Here is a 27,837-nt window from a genome sequence, read left to right as displayed (position 1 = left end):
AGCGTTGCTGTTCATTATCACTGAAAAACATCTCCTAGCGGCCAAATTTCTGAGGATAAACGATGCGCAATACTAGCAATTTTTTGTACAGGTCTACAAATATAATCAGAGGGGATAATTTGTCATGTTTTACACATAGGTCTCTAAAAATGTTTGCGAAAAGGTTTCATTGTGTATTCTGGGAAGTTTGAGAGTCACCATGCTAACACGACGTCATACAGCCACATCTCTGTGAAATCGGAGCAGTAATAAAAAGTTCTTTGTTCTTTTCAAAGTACGAAGCTGTAAATTCTGACATTCCCATCATTATTGCATGTTCTTCAGGCCCATTTTGGGGGGAAGGTTCCTTCCTGCTCACCCATCCCCCACTGCTGAACTAAAATCCCAAAGGACTGTTTGTGATTTAAAAAAAATCAATAAATCAGTGGTCCGTAGACAGTTTTCCTTATGTATTATTTACATATACCTTCACCATTGTTTACAGCAACATGAATTTATTCTTTTTCTCTTAAAATAAACTAATTTGTAACATTAGCTAGCAATTTTCCATTTTGGGGGGATGGGCTCCTGCTCACCCATCCCCCACAGCTAAACTAAAAACCTCTAGGACTTTATAATTATGTTTAATGTTAAATAAATCAGAGGTCCGTAGACAGTTCTTCCTCATACATTTTATACATATTCCTAACCATTGTCCACAACAACATTTTTTTTTCTTTTGCACTTAATATAAACAATTTTTTAACCTTAGCTAGCTATTTTCGCGATTGGCTCCGCCCCTTCTTCCAGTCAGCCACTCCGAAACTCTCAGCCTCAGAAGCTCTGAGAGCCATTTTTGTTTCATGGCAGAGAGCACGGCAGCTCTCATTTCAATGCTCTCAGAAGGGACTCGGTAAAAGGTAAGACTCCTTATTTAAAAATTATCTATTTATTTGGAGAAGAAAGCGTGGTGTTACAACAGTATGACATTTACTTCAAGCAGCTAGGTTTACCATAAAGACTCCGTATATGGCATATGCTCAACTACATTTTAGCCAGGATTTTTTTCGTATTAGTTTTTCACAAGTAGACACCCAAAGTGGGGCTGAAAAACGTCTGTTGTTTATGAGACGTTTTTATTCAGCATAATTGCAAGGTAATATTAAACCGGTAAGTATTAGACCAATGTTTATCTCCCTTTTTCGCCAGATGAAGGTTCCTCTATTGTGTGTTGCATCGCCATTTGAAATGTTATTGAATGTAATTCTGAATTATTGACGTTTACTGATACAAACCCCGGGTTTCGCTGTATCATTTCGCCTCTTAAATATCATTCGATCTGTTTTAACGCTTTGGCTGCTAAGGAAGATAAATATAGCGAGTAAAGACCGGATCTGTGTATTTTCGAATGCGCTTGGTTACGTCAAACCTAGTGAAGTATCGCAGTTTAGGGGCGCTGTGCGATCTAGCTACTAGACAGATGTGTCTGTATTCATGCATGTGTTGTGAATTTAAATACAGACATAAATGTAAACTATAGATCCAATTACAAATAAGTCATAAAAGAAAAGGCATTTTCTGCTTTCCAGTTAAACTGTGTAAATTGTTATAATTTGTGGGACCTGTTGCGATTTAAGCAAATTAATTTTCTAGTAAATAAAATAAATTTAGTAAAACTACAGATTTACAGTTTCTTTTCCATGTTTTGGCACAATTAGAGACCAGTCATAACAGCATAACATATGTTGCGAAGACGTTTGTTAAAGAGCGCAGTATAGCATTGTTGCAATTTTTCTGAATAAACATCGAGCATTTTTAAAGAGCGTATTCGGAAATTTTTACGGAAGTAAAAAAGACGGAATTTTACGGAAACCTATTTAAGGTCTTTTAAAAGACTATTCATACAGTGTGTATTCTTTAATGTTATCTCTTTGTGAAATTGTCACACTGTAAGCAGTCGCTAGTGGGACATTTTTGACTTGTTATGAAGCATCTCGGACCATGAGCAATGTTAAGCCCCTTAATACTTAATTTTTCGCTTTCTGCTCCGTATTTCAAAGTACACTCCTTGGTCATGAGCGTAGAAAGACGCGTACACACTATATATTTTATATAGTTTTTAAGCACTCAAATCACTCGCAAATGTGCCATGGTACGCGTACCATCTGTGTGGACACAAAAATTGGGTTGCGCGTAGACTGCCACAGAAATCAGACGGCTGAAGTATACTTTGGGCTTTAAGCAGCATGGTGAACCAATGTCAGTTTAAAACAAAGGACTGATCCCATGAAATTGGGGGTTGGGTAAGCATATATATTAGGGATGTGTGCGACGACTAATTTCATTAACGTTTAACAGAAATTTTGCAACCGACTAGTCTAACCCCGCCTCCCGGAGACAGTCTGTATGCAATCCATTTGAAATATAATACTTAATCTATGAGCAGTCAAGTCCCACACTGCACACTGAATGCCGATTTAAAAAAAAAACCTCAAGCCAAGCCTCAACCCTCACCCTCTAGTGTATGACTTTCTATTTTCATCCAAACACAATCGGAGTTATATTAAAAAATATCCTGGCTCAGGTTAGAGGTCACTCTTCCACCGGAACTAGACTCGCGTACGGCCTTTACCGGAAGCCAGTGATTATAGCGCTTTCAGGGAACAGTATATCCCAGTGTGCACTGCAATGACATTGGCTAAAGAGTGTGTAGCATAGTGTTGTCAAAAATATCGCTATTTCAATATGTATCGATATCTGAAACTGTTCCAATACCCCTTTTCTGCACTATCGATACACAGATACCAGCTGCATGTTCTCACTCTCTTTTCTCTCCGACGGCGACGCACACCCTCTCCTCTCCCTCACTCGTCTCATTCACTCTGATTGAATAGTCCTTGTTGCGCATAATTTTAGTCATTCCTGCAGGTTTGGCGCACATACCAAAAGCGGGTGCACCACTGATCTAAGTAGCGCTCTCAAACAGCACTCGAGTACAACTGACTTCTTTTTCATGGCTTATTACGATTAAACAATCAAAATTGCCAAAATGCCCGTCTTGCCGAGTATTCAGGTAAATACTGTTCGTTTTGGAATGTAAATAGTTGAGAAAACGCATGTTGTGTAACAGTATATTGGATCCATGCCTAAGCTCTTAAAGTGACCGCAGCCTAACAATCCTGCTGTCGTTTGTCATGTTTATCAAAGAACAAAAGACAAAGAGAAAATCACTCGCTGCTCTTGTTTGAATAACTTTTGTAACTTTAATTGTAAGCATTAATCTGTATTTAAAGGTGCTCTAAGCGATGTTGGATGACGTCACTTCTTGTTGACGTTTGAAGTATTGTCAAACAAAATGGAGGCTAGCTCGACCCTCCTTCCTCCTCATCCCGTCCCCTCCCCTTCTGTGCTTCCTGAAACAGGCTTTTCCGATGTAAATTCGGGACTTCGCAGAGACCATAACCGATTATAATGTATTGATGCTTTTCTGACGTCATTTGTCGCATACGTGCTTTGTCGCGGTAGCATACAATGGCAGAGGGAGGTGAGACGTGAGTGCGAGAAAATTAAAAATGCTCCAACTACTTTAAAAGCCTACATCTGGGCACATTTCGGCTTTTATGAACAGTCTGGTAAGCACGACCTGTAGAAGACACGCACTGTGTGCGTGCTCATGTCACACACAAATAGAATATGCAGAAGGTAATACCACTAACTTGATAAACCACTTTAGCCGTTTTCACCCCGAGCTGTTAACGCCTGGCAGAGTCTGACTGCTGCTAGAGATGAACTCCAACGTCACCCGAATCCGCAGCCAAAAACAAATCATCCACCCGCACCAATCATTTTCTCTGATTTAAGTATCCGCACCCGATGGTCAAAGTTATTATTCTTATGTGTTGTTACGCGTGAGGATAAATGGATGATCATCACCTTCAACAGCGGACTCAAGGCGACGGTTGATGCGCGCATCTAATATGAATGAGCGCTGCTTTTAAGTGAACATTTCTTTAAAACAAAATTTATTTGACAATTTCATTTTCTTAATGGCATAAACAGGCTTTACTCCCTTGAAACTTAAACTGGAATGGAACATGCTCATATTTTAGAGAATGTAGTTAATATTTTTGTTAATAATGATTTATCTATCCACCCGCGACCCACCCGAAATTAATCAGAATGTTATTTTTATTAGCCTACTTGACCCGCCCGATCCACGGATTATCCGCAGAGCCCCCGCAGATATAACCGCGATCCGCGCATCACTATAATAATTTTGTCTGCTTCTGCATCCATTGCATATCGAGCTGTTTTACTTCATTTTCCGGGCCAGAACGTCTACATTTGGTTGTTTTGGCAGTGTATAGTGTAAATGCAAATATCGGATACGGGTCACTTTTAAAAGATGATGTAAGTGGGTCGTCAAAAAAATCGGATATAGTCAGCAAATCGGAATTGGGCATCAAGACCTGCAGTGTAAATGCAGCCTTATTCTGTGTTACGCGTGATTATAAATGGATGATCGTCACCTTCAACAGTGGACTCTGCGACGGTTGCTGCGCGCATTTTTAATGGTAACATAATACACTGATTAATAGCGCTGCTTTTAAAGGGCACCTATTATGACTCTTTTCACAAGATGTAAAATAAGTCTCTGATGACCCCAGAGTATGTATGTGAAGTTTTAGCTCAAAATACCCAACAGATCATTTTTTACTGCATGTTTAAATTGTAATTTTTGCAAGAGAATATATGTTGTATGGACATAGAACAGGTATAGTTTAGTTTAATTATGGTTATAACCAGTGTTGGGCAGTAACGCGTTACTAGTAACGCATTACTGTAACTCAGTTACTTTTGACAGTAACTAATACTGTAACGCATTACTTTTTAAATAAATTAACTCCGTTACCGCTACCATATGGTGCGTTGTCCGTTACTTTTTAAAATGAATTATGTGCGGCGGAAGTCATGGCGAGTCAAGGCGAGAGCAAGGCGAACAAAAGCGAGGCGAATGCCGCGAGCGCCCTTGAAAGTGCGCGAGAGAGACCGTTGGAGAGCGCGCTCGGAAGTGCGCGAGAGAGACCGATGTGTTGGAGAGCGCGCTCAAAAGTGCGCGAGAGAGACCGATGTGTCCGAGAGCGAGCTCGAAAGTGCGCGAGAGAGACCGATGTGTCCGAGAGAGACCGGTGTGTATGTTGGAGAGCGCGCTCGGAAGTGCGCGAGAGAGACCGAATGTGTTCGAGCATAATATAGTTTGTTTATAAATAAATTACTTCAGCATTTGAATAATATCTGTAGCATATTGGTATCATCTGCAACGTTTTAATTAGTTTACATATGAAACAAAACTCCAAAATAACCTGCAGAGAACGTTCCCAGAACACATCTGACCGGTTGTGAACACGTGCGGCAAACACGACTAGAATTTGGCTTAAATAACCTCTGATGGTGACGTTCTCTGTAGGTTATAGAAATAAACCCCCCAAAAATTATATTTTATTATTATTATTGTTTATTTTGGTACATTGTTCAGTATTATATTGAGAGCACATTTTGTTAAACTGCTTACTTTCGTGAGGAAGAAGATACTTCAAGTAGGCTATACAGTATGTCTACCAGTTGTAAAGGTGTGTGAGTTTTATCATTTTAATTTGCACTACAAAGAGTGTATGTGTATGTATATTTTTATTACTGTTTATTTATTTTTGGTACATTTCTTAAGAAGCATCATTAATTTTTAGACTTATTTCTTGGCCAGTTGTTGACTGTGCAATAAATATTAAAAGTTCTAATCCTTCTATTGTTTTGTTGTTCCTCTAGAGTCTATAGCAGGTGTCACCAACCCTGCTCCTGGAGGGCTACAGTCCTGCAGATTTCAGCTCCAACCCCAATCAAACACACCTGGACCAGCTAATCAAGCTGTTCAGGGTTGCTTGATAATTACAGGCAGGTGTGTTGGAACAGGGTTGGACCTAAAGTCTGCAGGACAGTAGCCCTCCAGGAGCAGGGTTGGTGACACCTGGTCTATAGTAAAGATAACATTTTAATATTTAAGGTAATAGGTGTCTCTCACAATGTCCCACACCAAATTAACATTAAAATAGTGTGAATTAGTGTACAATATTTTATTATAATAATTTATTCTATTTAGTGTCCATTTAATTCATTTAACTTTTTTTTTTTTAAGTAACGCAATAGTTACTTTCCCTGGTAATTAGTTACTTTTGTAATGATGTAACTCAGTTACTAACTCAGGGTGTATTCACCTGCCTTGTTTGGTTCGATTGAATCGAACTCAAGTTCGTTTCCCCCCTTGATGCGGACCTTTTGGGCAGGTGTGAATACAGCAATCGCACTCGGGTGCGGACCAAACAATCGAACCGAGACCCAGCTGAAGAGGTGGTCTCGGTACGGTTCCAAACGAACTCTGGTACGGTTCGTTTACGGTGTGAACATGAACCGACCCAACTGCAGAAATACTGCGCCTTTTTATTTGACTGCTCTTATGAGGATACTTAACAAAACGGACATTTTGGCATAATGCTGTGCATGTGTTATTGTTCGTTCAAGCGCGAAAGAGAATTCTGGCGCGCTGTCTGTGCACGCGATACTGTTGCGCGTCTTTCTGCGAGCCGTGTGTGCATTCACAGACAGAGCGTTCTCTTTTGTCGTACCGCGCTTAAATGGTTTAAAAGCACGTTCTCTCCGCCGGAACCGTACTTGCAGCACATCGTCGTCTTCTCAAAATCGAATTACAACATCGTACAGATGACATTTTGTCATATGCTCAATAGTTTCTTAATATTGCGTTTGTAGGGAATAACACCAAATCAGTAAAAGAACAAATATTGCATTACGAAATATCTCCATGCTGAGCCTGTTTTTGCACTTCCTGCTTTTCCCTGCTTGAGAGTTCTTTTTATTTTTTTATTTCTTTATTTAAAAGGGACAGCGCACATTAACATGAGGACAAAGTCCAAAATGTAAATGTGCCAGATTTAGCCATACAGGCTCATTTTCATCTGCAGTCTCTAGGTTGATGGTTAAGAGAAAACAATAAATACACTACAACAATACAATAAATGCATATCAATAAGAAAGCCTATATAGATAAGTAAGAATAACACCACTATTCCCGATCAGGACAACTGGCAGGTTGATGAAAAAAAATAAAAAAAATAATAATAATCCAGTCCAATGAATGGACGACCTTAGCACACATGTGGTTTTGTTTACAAATTTTGGTTCACTTGCAAAAAGAGCAGTGTGAAAGCGAACCGTACCAAACAAAAAAAATCAACATTGCATTTGGTCCGGACCAAAGCAAGTGAACTATCGGACTTTCCTGGTGTGAATACATCCTCAGTTACGTTTTGTGAGAAGTAACTAGTAACTATAACTAATTACATTTTTAAAGTAACTTGCCCAACACTGGTTATAACTTATTTGTCATCTGCTTTTATCCACTAATACAAGCCTGCTGTAGCAAAACCCGTCCGAATGATGACCAAAATATACTGACGAGTTCAGTGAAGTTTATTGTACATCACACAAGAGAATCTCTGTAAGAGCTGAATAAACATAGTATAAGAAGTGCGCATTAAAGTAACAACATGTAGTTTTTCAACCTTCATAATATATTTCCAAGACCCTTGTGATGGTACATCGACTTACAATAGGTTGAATGAGACGTCTGCCAGAGCCTGACGGGGTCTGTATCGCTTTTACTGGCACTATGTAACTTCGGGGTGCGGGTAGTAACCAGAGCTCAAAAAGAACTACAAAATTCGACTGCTTTACGGCATACGTCACTTCGCCCACCACTTCCTCAAATTCGGCCGTGACAGGCCAACCAACGCGTTTGTTTTCGTGCGTCTGTTTTCGTCATGGCTGAAGCAGCAGCGAAACGTAAGAAGTCCAAGGTTTTGTCGGAGTAGAGTCGGAAGAGGAAAAGGGAGTGATAAACTGAAAGGCAGGACGAGGATCAATATGGGTCGAGCGTTTGCTCGCTGGCGTGAGCTTATCGTCAGACCGATGCTGACTTGGCCGTCATGCTGTTGAACTAGTAAGTAAATTGCTTGCATACTATCTTTAGTTTTTCTAATCTGTTGTCTGCCTGGCTACGTTATGGAAACTATCTGGTCCTCCATTTATCTTCATGAATCAGATAACGTTAGTAGATGAGCGAATTATCAATCTGGTAGCTAGTAAACACTAACATGCTAGTTTTAGATGGTTAGGATGCTATCGCTATCATTCTCGTTCAGATTTGAGCATTGCAATCGACATGCAAATCGCAAATGTTTGAGTTAAAATGTTTAGTCTACTAAACATGTATAAATTATGAAAGGAGGAAGATTAATAATATTATCATTGCCCATATATGAAAAAAACCTGCATGCTTCATATACAGTAACAGCCCGTTCTCATCCCAAGTCGTCATATACTGACGCTTTAAAAATTTCTTCAATATCTGACGCACAAAGCACCCTTTAGCGTCCATATGAGACGCATAACCCTACCACAGACCTAAACCTACCCATAACCGAAGCGTCAATATTGACGCTAAGGGTGCTTTGTGCGTCGGATATTGAAGAATGTTTGAAAGTGACGATTTGGGGATGAGAATGCGTTGACAGTAACCGTAAATCATTTTACGACAGCGGTAATGGACAATTCCGCTTCCAACCTGTAGGGCGACCGCAGAGGAAAAGTTCCATGTTGTTGCTTTAAAGGTCCCATGACATGCTACTTTTTGTAGGCTTTAATATAGGCCTTAGTGGTCCCTAGTACTGTATCTGAAATCTCTTTCCAAAAATTCAGCCTTGGTGCAGAATTATAGCCACTACAAGCCAGTCCCAGAATGAGCTTCCTTCATACAGGCCGTTTCGGTGTCTGTAGCTTTAAATGATAATGAGGAGGAGAAAGACGGCGCAAGGTGGAGGGTGGGTGTGGCCTTGACCATCTTGCGCAACGGTACCGTGGCGTGCATGTTTACGTTGGATATAGCAATGGCACGAAGACACGCAGTCTTTCAAGCATTTCAGTTTGACCCAGAATCTGATCCGGATGGAGAAGCAACGGATGAAGAAGTTGCAACTCAGCGGCTCCAGCAGGACGTTTCCGAATGGTTAGTTTAAAATATTATGTCTGGATACGGTACTTTATTCGGATGGTTTACAGTTATTATCATGTAGCTAACGCTAACTTACTGTTGCCTTTTCATGAGAGATCTGTAACGTCTGTATTTATCTTATTAAAATTACATCAAGCTCTGCGATCTTGAAATGCGGATATCGCGCGCGCCATATAACCAACAGGAAAACGGTTATCCAAATAACAAAGAAATGTACAACACTCGCGTTACAGTGTGTGTAACTTGATGCTGTCTACCTTTACATTAGCGCAAGTAACTGCATAGCTGCATAGCTAATGTGACAGCCACATTCTACATGTAACAAGCTAGGTAACCATAAACAGTAAAGCAACACACTTATATAAAATTTGTTGACTTACTTGTCCGAGGTGTGTAGCTGAGCCAAAGAGAGTGATCCAGACTTTAGTTTCAGACATTCAGCAAGCCCAGCTCTGTATTGACCCTTCGGTGTTCATTTGTACATCCAATTATTGAGCAATTGTTATGCTTCGCTCGCTCAAAAGCCATAATATCTCTCGTGGACAAACTAAAATTGCGCGCGCGCGTTCCTACTTCCTATCGCATTTTCTCATGGGCGGAAAATATTCTCTGGGCGGGCAAAGCAGAGACAGGGGAGGTAACATTTCCTCCTTATGACGTCATAAAGAGGAGATTCAAGATCAGCGCGTATGAGCCTCCATTTTCTCAAAGGCAGAGAAAGATGGCAAAAGCTCGATTTACACCGATTGAAATTTCTAGAAACTTGGGGACCATATACAGGCTAGGGGAACTCATATTAATGTTAAAAAACCTCAGAAAGTGAAAATTTCATGTCATGGGACCTTTAAAGTCTTATCCATAAACTCTCTCTCTCTGTCTCTCTCTCCCTTTCATTATCAACAACATACACAGCGAAGTAGGCTACACAAAACACTCGTTACAACTAACAGTAAACAAATATACACACCTTTTCAGTGGGTGCTAAATAAACTGGTAAACCTTATATCCGTAAAATGACTCGAAGAGCTGTCATAAAGAGCGCGCTCGCACTTTCATTTCTTCCGTGTCCAGTCACGTTAGGCCTGTTGCTCCGGAGAGTGTAAGCTTGATCACAAACAGTACAGATCCATCCTCGAGTAACAACGGGAGTAAATGAAGACTGCTATGTTCATTCTTACATCCATCAACAACACACCTCAATCGCTTAGGAGACGTTCTTGTCCAGCTCACTCAGGGCGGGTCTAGGCTCAAACTGAAGTGTCACTCAACAGTCGTGGGAGGGGCTTGCTCAATTCTACGTCACATTGCGCCGAATCTGAGAACAGCTCATTCTGAGACAGTGCTTATGATTTATTGAGATTGTAAAAAAACCACTGGGTGGATTTTTATCATTCTAGGGTGGTTTTGCTCACACACTGCCAACACACATTTATGTTCAAACACCATGTAAAAGTGAATTTTGCATAATAGGTGCCCTTTAAAGGAACATTTCTTTAAAACAAAAATTATTTGACAGATTTTCCTTTTCTTAATAGCATAAACAAGCTTTACTCCCTTGAAACTTAAACTGGAATGTCACTGTTTCTGTCACTGCGACTTCCCGGACAGGCGAGCACACATCACTTTTTGAAGTAAAATTGAAAATTGAGGATGCAGTGCATAGTGATATCGAATTGAACTGAGTCGATGACATGATAATCATAATCGAACCGAACCGTGAAACCAGTGTAGGTTCACACCCCTATCGTTGACTAGGACATCTCTCCTCTAGCTAACTTCCCTCTTCATGCTTCTCTCTCCTCCACTCCCCACACCCCCCTTCATGTGCACGTGCACACTAACCCCCCAACCCCCACCCCCAAATCATTCTTGTCGGTTATTGGCTAGAACACTGTTTGTTATGTTTCGTGGTCCAGGCTAGGCCAGTTTGTTTTTGTTGCCATTTGTGGAGTCTGGGCTGTCTACACAGGCCGAGTTTTTTTTACAGTGTGTTCAGGGGACAGGCAGCTAGTGGATAGTGAGGAGATGTTTGCTGTATGTAACAAAAAAATTTCGGCCTAACAAACGCGTGACATCACTTAGAGCACCTTTAATTTTTACAGTGAAAACTATCCAGTTATTTTACACTTGATAACTTTCACTTTTGTAGTAGTTCTTCTCATTTTTATCTTCCATCTTATTTATTTGTGCTATTATTGGCAATTTGTTCTTATTTTATTACTTTTATTATTTATTACTTTATTACTTTTTTTTTTTGTAAATGTAAGCTAGTTCAACGATTCAAATAAATCCCCCCTGTGCTGTGTGCAAGCTAAACAAAATTACCCAAATTATCAAAAAAATCTAAATAACAAATGATCTGTATGGCGGTATATGGCAGTTTACCCCGTGGTATCAAATGTTATTGAGTATACTAGATATTTTTCAAAGTATCGTATTAAAGTTGGAAATTCCTGTATCGTGACAACAGTAGTGTAGCATTCTGTTCCACATATTGTGCATGAACATTAGTTCAACATCTTTAAATGTGTAAATTTATGAACGTGCTCAATACATTTGTTTATTAAATGTTATGAAAATATCTGCTGAACAGCATTCTGTTTGTCTTTGAGGTATTTTGCAGGTTAGCAATTCTTTTATAAATTACTTCTGGGTGAAAGTGTAAACATCGAATACCATGTAGCCTACTTTTATGATATGGGTTCTAGTGTTATTTTTCAATGCACAACGGATTAAGTTAGATCGTATGCAATGCAAATGTCGTGTAATCTCTTCAATGCACAACGAAATTTGTTCTTGTATGCAATGCAATGCAAAAGCTCATGTTATGTCTCATCTTTTCAACGCACTATGGAATAAGTTAGATATTGTATGCAATGCAATGAAACAGAGCATGTTTGTGTAGGCCTACAACATTTTTAAAGAGACCAGAAATATACTTTACGTTGACACAATTGTTTGGCTAAACATATTGCAAGTGTGTGGTCCGGTTTAAAACCTAAAAAGCACTGTTGTTGATGTGGTGGTATGAAATCCTATACATAAGGTCCGATAGATTAAACCTTACCAAATTGTATTTTTCAGATAACTAGTTGCATGCTAGTTGATGCTAGTTGATAACTAGCATGCTTATTTTCATACAGTTGTTCCACCCTGACAATAATAAACCCGAAAGAGAAAATTGACTGAAGACCGCACTCTTAGCGCTAATGTCTGCTGTAACACCCCTAGTGGTATTGCTGGAATAGGGCATTCTTGTGCTACTGACATATTTCAGAATCTAAAAATGTGCTCAAAGCAACAACTAACATGCGTAGATAGAAAGTGTTTGCATACTTTCTAGTTTCCTGAAGCGTTTAGTTCTGACACTAATAAAATACAGCTGCCTCTAATGTGCAGCAAATCTTGAAGACTTTAATTACGGTAGTGTTTTCAGGTGTGTTTGATTAGGGTTGGAGCAAAACCCAATAGGACAATGGCCTTCAGGACCGGATTTCTATAGCCCTGATTCATCAGGCAATTCACAAACTTGTTCACCACAAAAAATGTTTTGATTAGAAACAATGCATTCCTATGAAGCTATTCACACCCACGATGAAGCTTTTGTTGATGAAAGACTACAGTATGATTATTTTACAGATTAACAAAAACCTCACTGATTAGTAAATTCTAGCTATTTATTCATTCTCATACCCTGATAGTTCACTTGTGCCAATAATACATCTATTTGATTTGTGCTTTTGCATTTGTAAAATGTCATTTTTAGAGTGTTGTTATCTACAATAGTGTTTTCACCAAATATCAGTTGTAAGCTTCATTTACATTTGGAAATCGAGTGGAGTAGGTGAAAATGACTGTGTCTTTGAGCTGGTACTACATTGGTTATTTACACCTAAAATTAACATCTGACTCTGGTGGACGAGGCGACATACAAGTGTAAACGAGATCCAAAACATCAACCATGGTAGAAACATCTTTAACTTCATTTACATAAACTTTCGAGAATGAGAGGGGTCTAAAGAGGCCATTGAGTGGTCCCATTCACACCAGGTGCAAACAAATCTAACGTTTTTTGTTGTTTTACTGAACTGCAAAGAAAACAGACCAACCAATGGGATATGAACTAGCGAAGAACTGATGTATCGGCCACCAATATTTATTGGCCAATTTTTTATCCATTTAAAATGGTTTGATTTATTAATTAACTCAGCTGTGAAGGCACGGAGTTGTGTAATGTCTGTTCTGCATAATCCAACGTTTTTCTCTGGGTAAAATAACTAATGGCTCGTTTCCACTGTACGGTACGGTACGGGTCGGTAAACTATAAATCGGCTGGCGTTTCCACTGCCAACAGTACCCTTACTTGATAGGCGTGGTGTAGCCTATGCCGGAAAGAAGCGATTGGCGTCATTTTCGCGCGAAGAAGAAAGCAACATAAGCAACATAAGCAACATAAGCAACATAAGCAACAACAACAATGGATGACATACAGCAGATCTTGTTCTTGCTTCTCGGCACGTTTGTCACAAGAAGTCAAGCGCTGACATTAGGCGTTTCTCAATACGCAAAGTTCGGACTTGCGAAGTCCGACTCAGGAGAAAGACTCCCGAGGACGCGAGTCCGGTAATTCTGCAAATGGAACAGCGCGTTCTTGAAAGCATCACTCAGCTCGCTCTGCTACTCCGGTTATCTCTGTATAATTTAGGCAACAATAAAACGAAATATGTTATAAAACACCACACTGCCTCTTTTCGTTTTCATTTAAACAAATCTTAAACATTATAGCCACACAAATGTGGTTCAGGCAACGCGTATTGATTATATTCACTGCATGTAACGTTAGCCTATTTATAACAAAACGAAATATAAAACACAACCTTGCCTCTTTTCGTTTAAATATAATATAGAAATATTAAACATTTTAATATGGTCCAGGCAATGTGCATTGTATTAAACAACAGATGTTGCAGTAATCATCTTCACTGTAATACAATTAAAAATGACAAAACTCAACCCAGTCTCTTTTTGTTCAATTTCAGTTTTATCAATATTAGCCATTATAAAAGAATAAGTAAAAGGTACAAGAAGCTATACAATAAGAAATGAAGCAAACAATTCAGTCAAACATACAAAGTCAGCGCTCTAGTCTAACCTTACAACGATAAAGTTAAATAGCTTAAATATATAAAATTATGAAACTTCTCTTAGCCCTCAGCCAAAACGATTGGCCAGGGAACAAATTATAGATTCACGAGACCAAATATCGCCCGTTAGATATACAAGACGAATTATATCTCATGTTTAACCACTACTGAGACGTCAGAGTCAGCGGCAAACGTCAGAACGACTAGCCGAGGAAAGGCTGTTCCAGGCAGGGTACATAAGCGCCCGGTGATTGCCTGGATCTCACAACCTAGATCAAATTTTCATAAATATTTATAAATAAACCACAGATTTGAGCTTTAAACAATTACGTTCTCGCCTGAAAAACTCTTAAAACTACATTTCGTGACACAATAACAGTAGTATTATATTTCAACTGTATATTAAAAAATGGCGCTTGTGTTGTCATTCCCCTTGTAGCACGCGCAGGTGACGATACTCTGTCAACCAATCAACGTTCTGTAGTGAGTCTAGCTCCACCCTTTAGTACCGTACCACTGTGCTAGGTACCCAAACGGAAGGGTACTGAAAAAGTGGTACGGTACGGTTCGGCATTTTGGTACCATTCACAGCTTTTGCCAGTGGAAACGGAAATAATTGCGTACCGTACCGTACTGGACCATACCGTACCGCTCAGTGGAAACAAGCCATAAATGCTTACTAAAACAAAATTAAATCTGTACAAAATAGAGGACTGATGAGAAAATCAGTCATATTGGGACATATAATCCACCAGCGTGAACGACACTCGAAACTAGTTTTTTAACCTTGTGAATTAAAATATTCAAGAGCAAGAATACGCGAAAGAGAACTCAATTCTACTCGCGGTGTGAAGTTTTGTGTGCGCACATCCAAAGTGGGTCCCGGAAAGCCGTGTTTTAGACAGTGCGCAAATACTGAATTGAGTTGTTTCACTTCTAATTCACACAAAATTGTATTCATAGGCTATGTCTTGGCAAGTATCCTTGGAAACTCAGTCGGATGTGTCCTAAATGAACGTTACAAACAGTTGAGAAAAAATGCTTGTGTACCAGCATATTGTATTCCTGCTGTGTTAAATGTTAAACAACAAAAGAAAAAAAAATCATTCACTATTCTTGACTAAATGACTAAACGTTAGTCGTCAAGAAGCTTAGTCGACCCAAATTTTATTAGTCGCAGAAAAAAAAACAGCGAAGTCACGCATTAATGGAAGTTATTTGTGGTACAGTATGCCGGGCAGGAAATCCAAACGTTCGCCTATCATCCATCAACCTCAAATATGGCTTATTTGAAACATGTAAGTAGTAACTTTACATGTCTGCTTGTGCATTTTGAAAGGTGCATTTCTCTCTAAAGGCGCGTTCAGTAGGCTACTGCGGAGACTATAAATGACATACCCAAAATAAAAAGGTTGCTGCTCATAAGTCATTCTGAATAGACACATAACCAACATATATTTAGAAAGCCAACACTTGAGTTTACAGTTCAAGACTCAGAATTACTCTGATTGTTATTAATATGGAGATATATAAGCTAACATATTAAGAATATAATTTTTTAATGTGTAAAAATATGTGGTGGATGTGGTATAACAACTTATAACCACAAATAAAGTAAAGTAAAGCCACAAGTCTGCTCATGCTTCATTTCAAATCTGAGAATTATATCTCTAAAACTATACATTTTATGAAGCATTTTATAAGACCATGTCATGTGAGTTTTTAGAGAAGGCTGATGAGATGCTAATCAAATATTTTATTGCCCTGTAAATGGAGGTCGACCGATTCATCGGTTTTGCTGATATATCGGTACTGATAGTTGATTGGTGGAACTAGGCTATCGTTTATCGGCAAAGATCCACACCGATAGTTTTTCCGGGTTGCGTCTGTTGCTGGAGCGGCTGAGAAGGTTGCGCTGTCATTACACAGAGAGAGCTGAGAAGAGACCGCTGGCATTATACAGAGCAAGAGCGGCCTGTAGAGGCAAAATAACAAACTATCACTGGCTGAGTTGTTTATTGTAACACGTGCGGCTGCACAGAGAGCGCGGACACTTCAGATGCGCGTTTAAAACACAGACAGCGAAACGGTATGAATACAGAACACTACAGTCCATGTTGCCATATCATTATAAAGTAATTAATGTGTTGACTAGATGCTGCATTAGGAGAGAAAGAACTGCAGTATATTTGCTGTCGAGGCTGAGAGGACTAACATTAGTAGCAGCTACCTCAAGCAGTAAAAACAATGTGACAAAAACACACGCAAACCTAACCCAAATGTTTAAAGGTGCTCTAAGTGATGTTGGGTGACGTCAATTCTTGTTTACGTTTAAAGTATTGTCAAACAAAACGGAGGCTAGCTAGACCCTCCCTCCTCCTCATCCGCGCACTAACCCCCCAAACCCCACCCCCAAATCCTTCTTGTCGGTTATTGGCTGGAACAGTTTGTTACGTTTCGTGGTGCGGGTTAGCCCAGTTTGTTTTTCTTGCCGTTTGTGGAGCCTGTGGTGTCTAGAGAGACCGCGTTTTTTTACAGTGTGTTCAGGGGACAGGCAGCTAGCGGATGGTGAGGAGATGTTTACTGTATGTGACAAAAAATGTTTTGGCCTAAAAAACGCGTGACATCGCTTAGAGCACCTTTAATGACGCAATTGTTACCATCTATTTGCATTAGGCTAGTTTATACCTAGCTGGTCACTTTTATGCATTCATTAGCCGGCGAAGTTGCATATTTAAAGCTAGTGACGTGATTGCTTTCTCAACATTGATATGTTCATGTAGCCGACAGATACATAAACACATCAGAAACGCATTCGATTTCAGATCTTTTTTTTATCGATACAAAACGTATTGTTATTTTGATTAGATAATCATCAAGTGTTCTAAAATAGAAGCAATTAAAGTCAGAGACTATAAATGTAATAAAGGCCTACATTTATGTAATTTTAATGCTCTGGCCTTTGCAGATAGGCCTATTTAAGGATGGCAATCTTTAAGCATGACTCTGGATTTATATGAAATGGTAGGCTAACGCTTTACAGTAAGATTCTATTTTTAGCATTAATAAAGGTTAATAAATAATGTTGTAGAAGTATTGTTCATTGTTAGTTTAATTTCCTAATACATTAACTTAATAAACATTTACATTCAAGCTACAATTATATTGCTTTAATATTAATACATGGAGTAAAAATGTATATTGCATAATTCATATAGGCCTAGTTCATGAAAGCTAGCTAATACATCCTTGTGAACAAATGGGACTTGCAAAGAGTTATCTATGAAATTTACATATGATTGTAGGTTATAGCTAAAGAAACACACATTTGACCTGTAATATTTTAATGTTTAAATTTTCTGTAGAATTCGTTCTGTAGAACTTCTCATTTTAATATATTCATTTAGCACATTTCAGTTCAGCACTGTTTTACTTGAAGTGTTATGTTTGTTTTTAATCCAGTATCCATTTAAAAAAAATATCGGTTGATTAATCGGTTATTGGCATGTACGGTCAAACCTAAATATCAGTATCGGTAAAATCCACTATCGGTCGACGTCTACCTGTAACATCTACTTGCAGTCTAATGTCTGCCGAGTTGAACTGCTCCATTCATGTTCTATTGTTCTTACTTGACGAACCTTTCACACCTCTGCCGGTGTGAGACTTAATCTTCATTATTCTTTTGTTTACGTATTCAGCCATTATTAGCCTTTATTCTGCCATTACATGGCTTGCCCATCTTCACCACTTTCATCCCACTATACATTAATCCACCTATTATCTGAAGTCTTTCTAGAAAATAAAACAAAAATCATATTCTTGGGACCTTATATGAATTCTTTTAACAAATTAATTATGAAATGGAATAGCTCCTAGTGCAACAGGTGCATTAGAGCTACAATTAGTATCAAGCTACATAACACAATTTAAAATATTAATAATACACTTTTAATCAATTCAATTTAAACCACGATTGAGTTGTTCATATTAACTTCTGATCGCGATCTAATGTGGATTTCAGTCACATAATGGTTTTGAAATGTTATATTTAGCATTTTTTTGTGGAGATTATGTTGTTGCAAATTCTTCAGAACGGGTCTCAAAGAAATCTCTCAAGAGTTGAAGTTCCAGGTCTCAGAAGAAGTAACTTTATTGACAAGCAACAAAATGAGATGCAGCTGTTCATCTGACTTGCAATAGTCGAGCTTCAGGTCTTAGGCTATACCTTTTCTTATCACTAGGTAGCCAATCAGCTATCTTTTTTATTTTTTATTTATCTCATTACCGTTAGAATCATCTTTCCTGGAGACATCACTTTATTGGTGGAAAAATCTTTGGCCACACCCATTTTTAAAAAAATATCTCAGGTAACATGATTCTCTGCACCTGCAGTGTCCAGTGCCATCCATCATCTTAATTAACATGTTTTTAAGTACCATCTTGTATCAACCCCCTATACACATCTTCTCTCTGAGCTTATTAGGGACTTTTCCATCCTCACAGACCCTTTGACCTGGTTTAACCTGGTTTCTGTCTGAGACATAGCAATACAGACCTTTACATGAGGCAAAGGAAAATCTCCAACACATATTGCTACACCTGCTTGTATACTGTAAACATTCTTTATTCATATGAAAATACCCTAAGTCGCATGAAAATCACACACGAAACCATATATGATTGTAATCGTGTGTTCATTAGCTTCTTGTTTCACGTATAGAAATGTTTAATTGGGTTTGTTCTTCACGGAGTCCTGAATGAGGACGTCTACCAGAATCCAGAAAGGTGGGAATTATGGCCTCATAAGATGATTGACGGCTCCAGATCGAATAAGCGCTCCGAGTCAGAACTGATGCAAACTCGTTTAGCCCTTCAGGTTGCACAATTCAGTGGGAAATGAATAGAAAGTATATTCTTTATGACAAAATATTTTGCAAACATAATATAACAGAATAAATCAATATTTCTCCAAATGTGACTGAATTCAAATGTGTTGATATTTTATTCAAAATCTAAATAAAAAATTACAGATTGATTATTTTGCACCCCTGACATAAATTAGGAGATTAATGTCACCGCAACCTAGTTTTATCATAAACGGTGGTCAAATATCAAAGCTGGAGTCTTACATTTTTCTAATGATACTCAGTTTGTCCAGATCAAGTGAGAGTGTGATGTTTTAAAGTGCAGTTAGTGACAAAAGTTCAAATAAGAGAGCAAGTGACTCATATCAGTGTCAGAATTAGCCAATGGTTCTTTGTTTGAAACGGTATCGGGCCAAAAAAAAATAAAAAATCCTATCGGTGCATCCCTAGTATGAACCTTTTTCCTGAGTCACTGCTACTGCGCAATCCAGCATCTTGGTGGCAGCCATTTTGTAATTGGACTGCTGTTGTCTTTGTACCCTTTTCCCACCCAAATATTACTTGCTTTTCTCTTTGGAAATTGCGTAATGTATATTTATATAACAATACCTTTTGCTATATTATTCTGGCATAAAAAAAAGTGCAGTTTGTTTGTACAGTAAAATTAAGTTTGTGCTTGTAGATATATGTAACATTGTTCTACTCTCAATCGCAAATTAGCCTATATCATCTTTTAGAATGCATCAAAACATCTAGCTTTATCTGCTTCCTCACTGTTTCTATTGTAGAGCTATTTGACTGTTGATTCTCCATCTTCTCGGTCAGCAGACCAGCTAAAGATGTTCACGAGTGAATCCGGTCTTTATTTTAGATGTTGATTTATTTTAACCTTTGTAAATGGCTCCTTATTGTCTGTAACTCATTAAATGTGGTCTTGTCCGAGCACTTTACCCTGCAATTTTCAGTATGGAGCGGGTCATTCGGTTTGGTGCGCACACTGGGCTCAACGCTAAGGATTTTTTTCTCAGGTCTATAAAATAAGCCTAGTATTGTTCTTGTTATTTTTGATACATGTAGCCACAATAAATAAGGTGATGACACCAAAAGCAACTATATTAACTAACTCATTTAAACAGCAAGTAATAAAATGGGAACAAATAATCAAAAAATTACGAGCAATAGCACAAATACAACAGAACATACTTTTCAGGTTTTTCATGTAGGTTTAAAAACAGGAGATTTTTAGGTGGGGAAATTGTAATCTAATGTACTATATAACTATAGATTAGGGCTGTCAAACGATTAATCGCGATTAATCGCATCCAAAATAAAAGTTTGTGTTTACATAATATATGTGTGTGTATGGAGTATAATTATTTTCTATATATAAATACACACACATGCATATATATTTAAGAAAAATGTTATTTATATATAAAATATTTATATATATTATAAATTATATATAATATAAATATATATACACAGTATATACATGCAAATATTTCTTAAATATATACATGCATGTGTGTGTATTTATATATAGAAAATAATTATACACCGTACACACACATATTATGTAAAAACAAACTTTTATTTTGGATGCGATTAATCGCGATTAATCGTTTGACAGCCCTACTATAGATCAACCTTTATTAAAGTTAATCTGAAGAGCAGTTAAAGATGCATAAATAATGTTTTGAAATGTTGAAAATCTAAAACGTTAAATACTGTTATTTGAAATTATTAAAAAAATGAAAAGATACTTTAAATGTGAAATTAAAACCGCCAGGAGGTGGCAGCAAGTCAATTGCTAATGAGTGAGTCATTGAGATTCAACCGATTCATTCAAACGGCTGATTCATTCGTTAAGGCAGCATTTTTCTGTCTTAATGAGCGAGTCATTGAATCATTGATTCAGCTGATTCGTTCGAAAAGCTGATTCATTCAGTAAAGATACATCGTTGTGTGTTGCTCAGAGAAGCAAAACAGTGCTGTGGACTTTGTTTGGAACTATTTTCTTTGTCGGAATAGAGCGAAACAGGTGATTTGATGTCTAAAATGTAAGTAACTTTAATATTAACTTATTAAACTGTACATTGTGTAAAATCAATGTCACAGTTAGGGCTGAAACGATAAGTCGACAATGTCGACAATAAAAAATTGTCGACAAATGTTTGTTGTCGAGTAGTCGTTTGATCTCATGTGACCCAATGTAAGGGCCTGCAATATCGCGATTTGACCGCTACGCCGCTAGAGTGTAATGCAGCCCTTACAAATGCTATTACGGTAGAAGAAAACACTTTTCTTTTACACAAGTGCAAACGTATCCAAACTAGCAAGGTGTGGGAAAGTTTCACAAAACTTCAAACCAAGAATGCTGTCGTGTGCAATACATGCAAGGCGGAACTTGCTTTTCACGGGAGCACAACATGCATGTTGGAGCACTTAAAGAGGAAACACCCCGGCACAAGAGGAGCCGGTGAGAGGTGAATGTTCAGGTGAATGATGAAAAAAATCATCATATTACTGTAATTATATTATTATTGTTAATATTATTACTATTAACAATAATAATATAATTACAGTAATATGATGATTTTTTTTGCATAGAATAAAGCTTGATCGAGCTTTTAAAAATTGTTTGCAGATTAAGTCTGTACTGCAGCTTATCAATTTGTTTATTTTTTTTCTATTGAAAGAGAACAGAATAATTTAAACAATGCTTAGAGAGCATTTGTGTGTGATTTGAGTTGGACAGAAATCTGAAAACTTAAAGGGAATGACCTGTTTAGTTGGCTCAAAGTTCATTAAAACAACTATTTCAAAAGCTTTGTTTTTTTAGATTGTAGTTAGAATATGTATAACTCAGTGTTTTAACTAATTGAAAAAGCTGAATAATCGTTCCAAACGTACTGATTAGTCGGCCAAATAATTGACGATTAATCGTTCTAATAATCGTTAGATTAATCGATTATCAAAATAATCGTTTGTTGTAGCCCTAGTCACAGTTGTAATCATGCTGATATTTGGAGAAAAACAGTGCTCTTTAACTATACTAAATGATATAAATGACATACAGGGGTATTTTTGCCCCTTATCTTGAATCTGGGGGCATTCTAGAAGCATTTTAATTGACTAAATCACGCCGTAAAAGCATACACTCTGAGCACATGTGCTAGTCTAATTTACCAGACTAGCTACATCACGTAGTAGCCTATAGCCTATGCGTGCACAATACACTCAATAGGTCTGTTTTTGTTTGGTTTTTGTAATGAGAGGGACATGCTCGATAATGTCAGATCGTCTTAATATTGAGTTCTATATTACTCTTGTAATTCTTGAAAGACTCAATTGAGAGAAGAATCGACAAATAGCACAGACAGATGCCAACAAACACAGACAATCACCAGATTACAGTATGTTACTTTAATCTACGTGACATTCCACGACCTGACAAGGGCCGATTCTGCATGTTCAGTCGATGAAAACAAGCTCTGACAGACGCTTGTTTCTGTCACCGTCTATCTGTTCAGTGTGAATTGGCCTTATGACTCTGTCTGTAAAAACATGTAAATTAAGATATTTTTGTGACGTTAACCAAGTTTGGTAGAGTTGATGACTGTTGGTCGTTGGTCCTGTGTTTTGTCACCCTAGTGGCCTATATGTCGATTACTATTTTTTTTTTTTTTTATGATAAAGTACTTTTGGTGATGTAGGTATTGCGAATTCATTCCTTAACATTTATCAAGTATTTTCTATCCCGAATGCATTCCTTATCCTTTATGATCATCAATCATCATGGACTTCATAATTATACTTGGGAAGCAATGTCACTTGGGATATTAAGACTTGTTTTCATAGATTGCATCTGGATTTTTTTTTTTTTTTTTTGTCTTACTGCACTGATTTTTTTTACTTGTTTACACTTGAAACAAATGTAAAACATTGACCAGTTTTAACAGAAAACTCTTAAGTTCTTTCTGCGCAAAGTTCAAAAACGTGAACTTGTGAGAAAGCTGTGGCATGCACATGCGTATTAAGAGTTCAGTCTATAGCTATGCGCGTTTGAATATATGTGCACAGGCGTGTAGTCCTTCCCTACAAACCAGCCCTCAACAAACTACTTGTCTGGCCTTAAAATTTATAATACAGAATTTTTATCGCTTTGGCGTAGCCACGCAAACTGGAATTATCCCGATAACGCTTTATCTGTAGAGAGGTAAAGGGAGGGGAGGGAGGCCTTCACAGGGGGAGACTAGTTGACACTTCAGGACTGTGCTGTCATCGCTTCCGGGCACAGGTCCTTAATCAGATCTAGATACAGCCTGGATCCGGCGGACTGCGGTAAACCTTGAGGAAATATAAAGGCAGGAGTACTGTTGCCATAGCTCAATGAACCTTTTCTCTATTGCATAATTCGACCTAGCAGCACCAAGACCATAGTGTCTCTTTTGTTTCGCCGTGTTTGAAAGCTGTGTACGGAAGAGCGTCTATGCTATTATTGGTCAACATCATGGAAATAAATTAAACCTGCTATTCTTTCTGTCTTGACACCGTAAAGCGTCGGTTGTCGTCCACTATGACACACTATTAAAGCAATTAATTATTGCGTTCCAACGCCCATTGTAGTTTACGAATCACCATTGACACCCTACGTGGAGTCCTAAGTAGATCGTGCCAAAATCAGGCTGATATTGTGTAGTCTGAACCCGGCATTAGTGGTTTTTTTATTGTTCTTATTTTTCACCATGCCCTGAAGTTACATAAAAAATTTCAGGACAGTGCTCCTTTAGCTTCTTTTTTTATTTTTTTTATTTATAGGAATGCACTGTAGGGTTTGCATAGACTAGTTGACTGTGATGCTTTGCCATGGACACTTTAAGCTTGACGTTGACTAGTCACTGGTCATGGCCTATAAGAGGGGGCAACAGGATAAGAAATCTTTAGTCAACCAGTTAAAATGACAAATAAATGCATACTCTGAGAGCACCCCACAAGACGTGTTCTAAACTAATGTGTGCTGCATTGTAACTAGGCTGAATGATTTTGGAAAATAATCTAATTGGGTGGGTTTTTTTTGTGAAATATAAGATGTGGTTTGTCCCGTCTTTTCAATTCAATTATATAATTTACATTTGCCATTTCATACATTTTTTTTATATATATGTTTAAATACGGTTTTACCGGTTTTTTTTTTGTTTTTTGTTTTTTTTTAAATAAATCAATTATATAGCTAGTTGTGTAGAGCACTTCTGAAGAATGATTCAAGAAATTGAAATTTTTTCAATATGTCCAAACTGAAAACCAGGATGTTGTATCTAGTTGAGTCATGGTACTGTTTAGACCCAAAACAGCCAATGAAAAAACAGTGTTTTACCAAACTACATCAGTCTGAGTTGGATGTTTCAGAGGGAGTAGTTTAAATCTAGGTCTACATCTTTAAAGATACAATCCTAACTAGTAACTACTTGTCTGTTTGAAATGTCGGCTGATTTATGTTATGGCCAACCCAGTTGAACAGTGTTTAGTGTTTTAATAAAACACACTTAATCTTTTATGTGCAGAAACTGTTAAACATTGTGTTGCTGTTTTACAGAAGAATGTCAACTGTTCTTTGTTTGAGTAGCCCAACATATCAACATTGGCTTTACCAAAGCTGTGTGTTTGTGTCATGGAACTGCAGTTGGAATCAACTGAAAAAATTCCTTTTGAAAGAAGTCATGTATTTTTGCTATCCATTTGGTGCTATTTTTTGCAGAATTTATACTTCACCTTTAAAATTTACACTACCTTTAAAAGTTCTTCATACTAGCTAGCTACTATAAACTGTAATTTATATGTGCATTCATAAATCATCACCATATCCTTTTCGTATTCACAGACACCTGAAGTCCTTATGCATACCAGCTGTGAAGGTGCACCATGAATTTTGAAGAGCAGGGCATGGGGAGGGTAGTCCATTCCTGGGCCAGATTTGCCCCAGCTGGACACACTGCCCTCGAAGAGGCCCTAAGGGTCTTTAACCCCATGTCCAAGGATCTGTCGAACACTGAGAGACAAATGATGTCCTTTCTTCAAGAGCTAAGGAAAGAAGGAGCCAAGCCTGTGATTTTGAGGAGCAAAGATGTGTATGGATACACGTCTTGCACCACAGAGCCAATCTCTTCCAAGATTGGCAGCAAGGTTCAGAAGGTGCAGAAACCTTGCAAGAAGCGAGGACGGAAAGGTTTGAGCAAGACCAAGGATGTGAATTACTCTATGCTCAGTAGAGCAGCAAAGGACATTCTCCAAAACCAACCCAAGATCCTGCTTACCAATCTCTCGGTGGACCGTCTGAAGCAGAATGTTGCAACGGCAATGCTAGATAAACATTCTGTTCAAGCGCAGCAGTGCCTCAAGCTAACAAACATAAAGGGGTTGAGCGGAGGCCACACCGCAAGGTTGCAAATTCACTTTGGTGCTGATTCAAAAAGTGCACCCAGTTTTGCTGTGGGACGGCCGCCCGATCGCTCTGGAATTCCGTACTCTCCCACAGAAAATGGCAGTCAGACATCAAACGTAGTTGCCTTGGACAACAAACGCGTTTTGTCATGTCCATTCAAAGTAGATGATGCCCTTATTGGAGACTCTGCCCCAGTAGTCTGTCAAAATGGGTTTGGTCTTAAAGATGGTAGCATTTATAAGAACATTGAAATGGTATCAGGTAAACCTGATGTGATGACCAGTGGTCTAGACAATGGTTCAGTGAGGAGACTCCATTTTCAAAGCTTCAACTGGTCCCAGTCGACGCTCACCAATGGACAAGACGTTTCTAGACTGAATGGCAATGGTCTCGAGTGGAAGGTTATAAAAGTCGACGATTCTGTCACAGATGAGGAGGTGAGGAGGAAGGCACAGAAAATCTTGCAAGTTAACTTGTCACCTGTGATACAGATCCATCCCCTTCTTGACTCTGTATAGACTTTTGCTGGGGATTTGTTTTTGTTTCCTCTTTTGTTAAGTTTCCTTGTTTTGCAGAGTTGCGTTTTTTTGGAAACAAACCCTAGGTTAACTCTGGATGGGAGCATTACAGTTACCTCCAAATTTTGCAATTATCGTCAAGTAGTTACTGACATCATAATCCAAAGATGGGATGCTTTTTTTCCTGCTCTCAGTATTTTGTTTCCCTGACACATCCCAACCTACTTTTTTTTTTTGTATTTTTTATCTAACTTCTGAAGGATTGGACTGATGAACAAACCCTTATTTATGACTATGCAGTTCCCAGAATGCTCCTTTTGTTGGAATATTGTGGGCATGGACTGCTGTCTTACTGGATCATGGGAACAGACTGAATTTGTAGAGTGATTTATTACATGCTAGTGCTTGAAAAGACAATGATAGCCCAAACTAAGTTGGTCTTTATGGTTTTCTACATCCTTCGATCCTGTTGATGTCAATGTTGCCCAGTTTTTTTTTGACATCACCAGTTTTGTAATGTGTTAGTCTGCCGGCATAGACTGCATATATTTTTGTTTAGTTTCTAACATGTTCAATTTGGGGGCACTTTTTTGAAGATTAATTTAATTTCAGGGCAAAATAAATGGCCTTATTCTTTGAGAAGAGTGAAAAATAACTGAATCTTTGTACTCTTTCCTTCTCAATGTACTTGTTTCATTCTGAAATCCACTACTCATAAATTCCTAAATTTTTTCTTTAAATGTGCCAACCCTGGTATTTCATTTCTTTTAAAGTTTTGTTGGTGCCATGAACAGAAGGAATTGAAAAAATAAAACAAATTTGCTTCATTTTCTGAGTTCTCAGCATCCTGTCAAGCAGTGGACTTGCCTGTCCATTGATTGAACGTACCTCAAACACTTGAATAGGATTATGTTGCTGTCCTTAATCCTGTAGTTGATTCTGTATATCTTTCATTCCATACATCCAGGAGTTGGTTGGTCCATGTTTCTGTTTGTTAAATTGTTGCCATCTTGATTGCCTTCTACATGTTTAACCAGATTCTGAAAATGATAAACTGATCTTCAATACGGTGGTCTTGATCCAGCACTAATTAAGGTGACTTCTAATGGTAGTATCTTATTGGAGAAGGCAAAATGCATTCAGGTTGTCCATTAAGTCTTGCTCAAGATATTTTATTAATGTCAATTTTCTGTCTCACCAGGTTTCATTTGTTGAGGATGTTCATGATTTATGTGCATAGAGCAAGGCACAACAGGATGGAAATTTGCTTCTTATGCACAAGAGGAGGAAGAGATACGTGAGATTGAAGTTAGCATTCAGCAACGCCTAAGGCCTTTGGTTTATAAAGTTTTTTTTTTTTTTTCCCAAGCTAAAGTAGATTACGGCAATGCAGCAGTGTATTGGTGCCACAAGGCAATCGTTTAGAATTTGTTCGAGATTTAAGTTGTGAATTAACCAACATATTGGTCCTGTTAAAAATCTTTCATCCACGGTGCAAAATACAAGCAGAATTTATTTTCTTGTTTTTCAGTTTTTATTTCCATCCAGTTGAATCTGTGACACTCAAAAGCTGTAAATGTCAGTGTTGTATCTTTAGTTACTGTTATCGAGTTGTGAATTAAAATATGTTTGAGAAATGTTTGGTGTGGATTACTGGGGTCTCAGTGTGTCCTTTTTTAAAATGAACAGGCAACATCAATCAAAAATATAGTAATTTTGATATCGCCATTAGCTGTTTTATCAG

At 38.1% G+C, this 27,837-nt stretch overlaps 1 protein-coding gene across 2 annotated transcripts; it reads left to right on the top strand.

Moving 5' to 3' along the window:
• The first annotated feature begins 810 nt into the window (after positions 1-810).
• Positions 811-27,727, top strand: ccdc71 (coiled-coil domain containing 71). 2 transcript variants are annotated; one of them, XM_079890171.1, is made up of 3 exons: positions 811-899; positions 25,015-26,012; positions 27,295-27,727. In XM_079890171.1, exons 2-3 carry the CDS (start codon positions 25,056-25,058, stop codon positions 27,331-27,333), a joined length of 996 nt encoding a protein of 331 aa, XP_079746297.1. In that variant the 5' UTR covers positions 811-899; positions 25,015-25,055; the 3' UTR covers positions 27,334-27,727. The 2 variants fall into 2 exon arrangements, with proteins under 2 accessions (XP_079746297.1, XP_079746296.1); XM_079890170.1 differs by having other exon boundaries at positions 821-899; positions 25,015-27,188.
• The last annotated feature ends 110 nt before the right edge of the window (positions 27,728-27,837 follow it).

Source organism: Squalius cephalus (genome assembly GCF_949319135.1).
Source record: "Squalius cephalus genome assembly, chromosome: 13".
Taxonomy (NCBI): Eukaryota; Metazoa; Chordata; class Actinopteri; order Cypriniformes; family Leuciscidae; genus Squalius; species Squalius cephalus.
The sequence above is the reverse complement of the archived record's forward strand: the minus strand, read 5'-3'. Positions and strand labels throughout refer to the sequence as shown.

What these genes read in the sequence shown, in the direction of transcription:
- ccdc71 (XM_079890170.1), top strand. Translation starts at nt 25,056, where the DNA reads ATGAATTTTGAAGAGCAGGGCATGGGGAGGGTAGTCCATTCCTGGGCC.